The sequence below is a fragment of the Panonychus citri genome, unplaced genomic scaffold, assembly GCF_014898815.1.
Source record: "Panonychus citri isolate SS breed McGregor unplaced genomic scaffold, ASM1489881v1 Contig00033, whole genome shotgun sequence".
NCBI lineage: Eukaryota > Metazoa > Arthropoda > Arachnida > Trombidiformes > Tetranychidae > Panonychus > Panonychus citri.
Window position 1 is genome coordinate 142,418 of NW_026515438.1, and position 7,160 is coordinate 149,577.

The 7,160-nt window shown below is 26.0% G+C and overlaps 1 protein-coding gene across 1 annotated transcript; it reads right to left on the minus strand.

The window, feature by feature from the left end:
• Positions 1-2,121: 2,121 nt before the first annotated feature.
• Positions 2,122-6,454, minus strand: LOC128397449 (U-scoloptoxin(11)-Sm5a-like). Its single transcript, XM_053358177.1, has 4 exons — positions 5,801-6,454; positions 4,514-4,681; positions 3,335-3,550; positions 2,122-2,732 (listed from the first exon to the last, which is right to left on the minus strand). The coding sequence occupies exons 1-4, from the start codon at positions 5,894-5,896 to the stop codon at positions 2,556-2,558; spliced, it is 657 nt and encodes a 218-aa protein (XP_053214152.1). The 5' UTR covers positions 5,897-6,454; the 3' UTR covers positions 2,122-2,555.
• Positions 6,455-7,160: the final 706 nt, after the last annotated feature.

Below are 7,160 nucleotides of genomic sequence, written 5' to 3' on the forward strand. Positions count from 1 at the left end.
TCCTCATCCCACAATCAAATCTATTGTTTTAAATAAAAGATTGGAAAACTATTTGTTTGAGAAATTTAATTTCCAATTGACATTTTATTCACTCTCTCCAATACTCTCAGGTAATATGAATATATAATCATCATCATGGTGAATATTCAATATTTCATTCAGCAAATCAGGTAATCATCAATCGTGGCAATGAGTAAAGTTGTAATGATCAACTGATATAACAATAACAATCGCCGTCAATGACAACAAGTAGATTAATATATGGATAAAAAAATGTCAATTTTCATTATTTACATAACATTTTCATCCTCATCTCATACTAATAATATATTACAATAGTCTTGTAAAAATAATAATGCTGATAACCACATTATTATCCTTTATTTATATGTTATTTATATGATAATATAATAACTATTAATATAAACTGATAACATAATCAACAACAACGATTATTATTATGATATAGTGATAAAAAAATGCTACGATATTATATAATGATAATTTTACGGTTTTTAAATAATTGAACAAAATCTGAAATAAATAAATCAATTGTCAAATCAATTAATTAACTTATTTATTATTAATATAAATTGATTTTATCATAACTATAGACCATAATATCATTTAAATTGTAAAATTTATACTTGATGAAGTTACATGGAAATTGATAAAGATAAATATATCAACGATTCTCATTAATTTACAATCAGATTTGTTATTATTTCCAATCAATAACCAAGAATCAGTTATAATTTTTTATTCTGATTCATTGTTTGATCTAATACATGGTACTCATGAAGAAATCGAGTGAGTGAATGATGATAAATGATTCAATCAAGTAGAGTAATGTTACTTAGATGAACAAAAACAAAGGAGAATTCAGAGTTTGGAAATTTTAAAATTTAAAATATTCGAAATTCTTATAAATAAAATAAAGTGATACTTTCGCTTTCTCATGAAATCCTTTATATATAAATGAGAATTCAAGGTTTAGATGTTTTCTTTTGTTTTCTTTTTCCAAAATTTCGAAAACTCTGAATTCTCTGTTATATTTTTATCTGAATAACATTCTTCAATTTGATTGGCTCATTTATCATCATTCACTCACTCCATTTCTCCATGAGTACCATGCAGATGAAACTGAATCAATCAGAATAAAAAAAGTGATTCTTGCTATTGATAAGTTATAATAATAACAAAAATATAACAATTCAATTGAAAATTAATGATTATTATTTATATTTATCTCTATCAATTTCTATGTAATATTAACTTTAGCAATCAATTGCTAACATTTCAATGGTATTGGTGATTTATAGTTATCATACTATCAGTTTATAATAAGTAAGCTAATTGATTTGCTAATTGCTGCAATTTAATTTATTTATATTTATTTCATTGTCTATTTAATTATTCAAAAACCGGAAAATTATTATAGCATTTTTTTATTATTATATTATCATTATCATTGTCGTTGTTGTTGTTGTTGATTATGTTATCAGTTTATATTAATAGTTATTATATTATCATATAAATAATATATAAATAAAGGATAATAATCTATGTGGTTATCAGCATTATTATTATTACAAGACTATTGTGATATATTATAATTATTAGTATGAGCATGAGAATGACATATTTGCAGCAATTTATTAATCTACTTGTTGTTATTATCGGTGATTGTTATATTAGTTATGATAATCATCATAACTTTACTCATTGCTTGGATTGGTGATTATCTGATTTATGCTATCATTTCATGATACTTTCACACAGAATCAATAACCTTATTATCATTAAAGGTTAAGGTAAACACGTTCACATTAAAACTTGAAGACTCACAATTGATATTGATAATATTGATAACAAACTCTTGTTTTAATTCAATCACTTTGAAAAAAAATCTCTTAGATTAGCTCAACTTATTTCATGATAAGTTTCATAATTTCAAGTTGAATTTCATATTGAATGACTCATTTTAGTTTTGACTCATTCCGAAACTTACTATTAGCTTATTATCAATGAAATGAGTAAAGTGATGGTCAAGATGGTTATGAATTATTACATCTATTTAATTTAGTAATAAATTTATTCTGTAAAAGATTATTATTATTATCAGTTCTCTGATGAAATTATGTGAATATTTAGTTAACCGATTTGATTAGAATTGAACCAAAAATATTATATGACAGATAACTGTTGATTGGTTCCATAAGCTCTTGACCTGTGGAGGAGATTGGTATCAAAGAAAAGGGTTGATGATGAACTCAAGTATCGTATCGTAAATAAATATTAATGATTCAGATGAAAAAGTGATTTTATTCAAGTTTTCGAGTTGAAAATGATGAATTTCAAGTGCTGAGAAATGTTGATGAAGACAAATATAAATGCAGATTTGATATTGATCGTGTTTCTTGGTGGTGATATGGTCATGGTGTTGATGTGTGATATGATTTGGATGGTTTTAGATGATTAAAATATGATTGAGATGAAATTATTATTATTATTATTATTATTGTTATTATACTAATTGTAATGTTGTTTATTGTTTAAATACAATTCATTGAAAATGCTGATCCTTTAGTAAAGTCCATGACTTCAGCGGCATATCGAGTGTCCGTTGGACAAAATGAATCCATTGGACAATTACATAATTTCTTAATAAATGTCGAATGAGATGATTGACTAATTGTCATACAGTTTTCTTGAGGTTTACAGATTTTAGGCTTGGATTTAAGAGATTAAAAGATTAAAGGATTAATAGGTAAGGAGAAAAGAGAGAAAAAAAGAGAAAAGATATAATTGATTATTGTTATTCGATTAAAGATGAACAATTAGATGATATGATTTGTTTTTAGACTTCGATTGTTGTCGTTAAATTAAATTAACCTTTGAGTTTATTAAAGTACAAACAAATAAGGGCTTAGAACGAAAGAAATGAGCAAGACAAAATCAATTGATTGATTAACTATTTGGCTTTAATCTAATTAGTTATATAGTAGTAGTGGGAATTAATTAACTCTAGAAATGAGGTATTATTTTAAATTGATTACTTTTCACTGGTTAGACTGGTCATTGTCTTGTAAAAGTATCAAGTTAGTTGACCAAGACCAGGAAATAGTTTGTTTGTTTTGATTGAAATGATTTGTAATTAATGGTGACGAAGGTAAATAAATGAGAGGATTGATCATTTTGAATCTAATCAGGAATAAAATCTAAATCTCGACGATGTTTATTTGAGTAAATTGATCATTCGGGAAAAAGACGAAAATGTAAAGAGAAAGAAAAAAGAAAGAAAAAGAAAATGAAAAAGAAGAAAAGTTCTTACCAATGAACATTTCAATAGAGTTTTAATGATCGTTTCTCCATTAGGCCTTGTGTGAGTATTTGTTGAATTTCGTACAAAAATATGTCTTGGTGGACATTCACAGTGAATTCGATTGTCACTGTTGATCAGTTGGAAATTCTCATCATACTCGATGATCGAACTATAGACAATTTCATCATGCGAACATTTTTTTAAACGAGGAGCTTCTTGGCAATACTGTTAATAGAATAGAATAGAACAGAATAAAGGTATGGTTAGAATGAGTGAACGAAGAAAACAGGTAAGAGAAACAAAAGAGAACAGGAAACAAGAAAATAGAAGAGAGAGAGAAGAGAAAAAGAGAGAGAGAGAAAGGGGTTAATGTAAAAAGGAAACGGAAGTTTAGTATCTCTCATTTTGATGTAATAAAGAAAAGAAAATTTCTTCTTGATAATATTCATTTAGTTCATCGAATAATTTTCAGGTAAGAAAAACTTTTCAAGCTCATGAGCATGAAAACGAATCTTTTATATTCTATCAACTATTTTAGATGGAAAATAATTTTCATGATTATTTTTCTTTCAGGTTAAATGATGAGTATCCATGAATACTGAACTTTCAATTTAATAACTTGATCATGATTACAATTTAAATTGTATTAATTTCTCATCATTTTTATAAATGTAATATCAATATCATCATCTAAATGGATACAATTTAAACATAATAATAAAGTTAATTGAATTTGATCGTTGGTCTTTTGTATTATCTCATCGTATCGATGAAACAATTGATTGTTTTAACTAATCCAATTAATCTGACGATTTAATAGAAAATGTTTCAACACAATTAATTCAATCATAGATATAATTGTTTACAATCAATTAATGAATTGATTGTTGTTATCGTGGGTGTTTTAATTACCCTTTTGAAATGCAAATTATCTTTAATTAGTCAGCTGATTGTTAATAAAATGAATACTGTGTACTATTACTGTTTGTAGTAATTAGCTAAAATAGTAACAATAATTTCATTTAATGAGAATGTGATTAACTAACTAATCTATCACACCTCATTAAAAGTCAAACAAAAATCTTTAGTTGACTAATTTTGCTCACTTTTTCTTGATAATCTCCACCTAATAATTAAGACATTTAGTATTTTCATTTCAATAATTAACAACAGTTAACAACAATTTACCTTATACTGATTTAATCCATGAGACAAAGTTCGTCCATCGAAACGATCAAATGATTCAGGACATGAGATGAAATCTTTACATTGACAAATACTTTGTGAACTGATTCCCATGTTGTTCAGTTCAACATAACCACACACAGAATAATCATGGGAACATTCAGGTAAATTCTGTAATCAAGAGAGATAATTAGAATTAGAATTAGAATTAGAATTAGACTTTGGATCATTGGATTGATTGAATCAATCGTTCTAAAGATAAATTTAACATTTATATGTACTATTTTTGGATAAAATATTCATATTACAGATTAATAAGATATCTTCGAAATTGATATTATTCTTGTTCTTATTTCTATTATTTGTTGAATTTTTGTGCCGATTCAGTGGAAATTCAGTAAATTGTTCACTTTATGAAATAGATTCTTGTTTATTAATGATGATAATAAGATGAATTGGAATAAATAAAAGCGAAGAATAAGAAAAAAAGACTGATAAGAATAACGGTAATGATAATGATGAAGAGAAGAGAAGAAAAAAAAGTTGATAGAACTTTGAATAGAACTTTTCGCTCTCTGAACGTTTTCCATTAAGACTAAAACATGTAATTCGAATCGTTTCCCTTTTACAGGTAAATAGTTTTTCTTTTGTTAACAAGATTTCTAATTCCAATGTTATCTCAATTATCGACATGATGAGAAATGAATGAACAGTTTTCCATGAATGAAATTGATAAAATTATAAACGACATTTAAGAGCATTTACCTTATTTATTATCATCATTTTTCTCTTTCTCTTTTCTTCATCTTTCATCTTTTATCTCTCTTAATAATCTTAATCAATTTGATCATCATCTTTATCATCATCACCTTGTCACTTCGACTTTTATATTTGTATTAATTATTAATCAAATTGTTAATCAACTGAAAGATTTTAACCTTTTGAGGATTATTATTGTTGACCATTAATTGTATGTTTTCCTCCTATTTGATTATTTATCAAGAGATTTCACTTGATTGATGATAATTAACTAATTATCTTCACGTTTATTTGATTAAATTATTTCACTTGTTGCTGATTAATTTAGTTTTGGTTCATCTCTAATTTCATTGTGATTTAATTGATTTTAACTGAATGATTATTTCACATGTCAACAATTTGATACTTTTTTTGTATTTCTCTGAATAGAATCAATCCAATAATCAATTAGTCGATTAGTCAATTAATTAGTTGACCATTAAACTTAATTAGTTGATTGAGTCAATTTATCAATCAATTAGAATTACTTACTGATTGGTCTTCATAATCTCTTTTAGTTTGTCCATAAGAAAATTTAGTCGAAAATGTGAGAATAAGAAATAAAATAATTCGAATCCAAAGTAACATGATGATGATTTTGATTTAATTGGAATGAAAGTTTTTTAGTCTAATTTGAATCAATTGTAGTAAACTGTAAACTTGATGATTGTCACTTTGATCAAAAAGTATCAATAATAATCCATTAAGCAGAAAACAAAAAAAAAGGTTCAACTAGTAATTAGATGATTGAATGAACACAGAAAAGAATAACAATTTAACAGTAAATTGTTGCAATTATTTGTTGAATTATTCACAATCAAATCAATTTTATTGGTGATTCTCAATCTAATCAAATAAATTATTGACTAAAAAGATGAAAGGTTATTGAGATTATGATGATTGTGATGGTGATGATTACGATGATTGGGAATATGATGATGTCGACGATGATGATGATGATGATGAATATGATGAAATGATAACGACAGAGACAAGGAGTGAGCGAGTTAGTTAGAGAGAGAAAGAGAGAGAATGAACTTGGTAAAGATGAAAATTCGACGCAACAATTAGTTAATATGAGATGTTATTGTTTCGTGATAACAATAAATGAAAATGAGAAGAGTTGAGATGAGTTAAACTGTTCAACTGTTCAACTGACCTTAACACGAAGCTTATAGGATGTTACCGGGTGAATTTCATTAATTTCACCAGAAAACTCAATGAGAATCTATGAAGAAAATACTATGAGCATGATCATCATGTTCCATATACACCCAACAATAGATTGAACGAAAAAAACAAAAGAAAACAAAGTTATCTGTTGACTTTTATTCTGATTGATTCAAATTCGCGTTTATGATGAGCCTAACGGTAAATCATCGTTTTATCAGCCAATCACTCAATTGATTAGCCAATAAAATGGTTTTTTTTTAATTTTCTTTCGCAATTTGATTTCGACAACCTATTGGTTACAATTGGTATACGTAACGAAAAATTTCATATTAATTGGTGGGTAGAATTGTTTATTGATTGTTGTCGTAGTTTCATAAATTTTTCAGTTAATTGATCAGTTTATTAATTATTTTCATCTCTATAATTATGATCATTTAAATATAATAATAATTAGTTTTGTATAATAATTTACAAATTAGTTGACTGTTAGATTAATAGATGATCTAAATTTGTTAATCGTTTATCATCAAGGTGATCTCTTGGTGATCAATTTATTTGATTTATTAATTCTGTTAATTAGGTCACACACTTGAATCAGTCCAACAACAATTAATTTAAATTCACTGATCATTAAGCGTCACCTGGTGACAATTTAACTTCATTCTGATCATCTCATTCC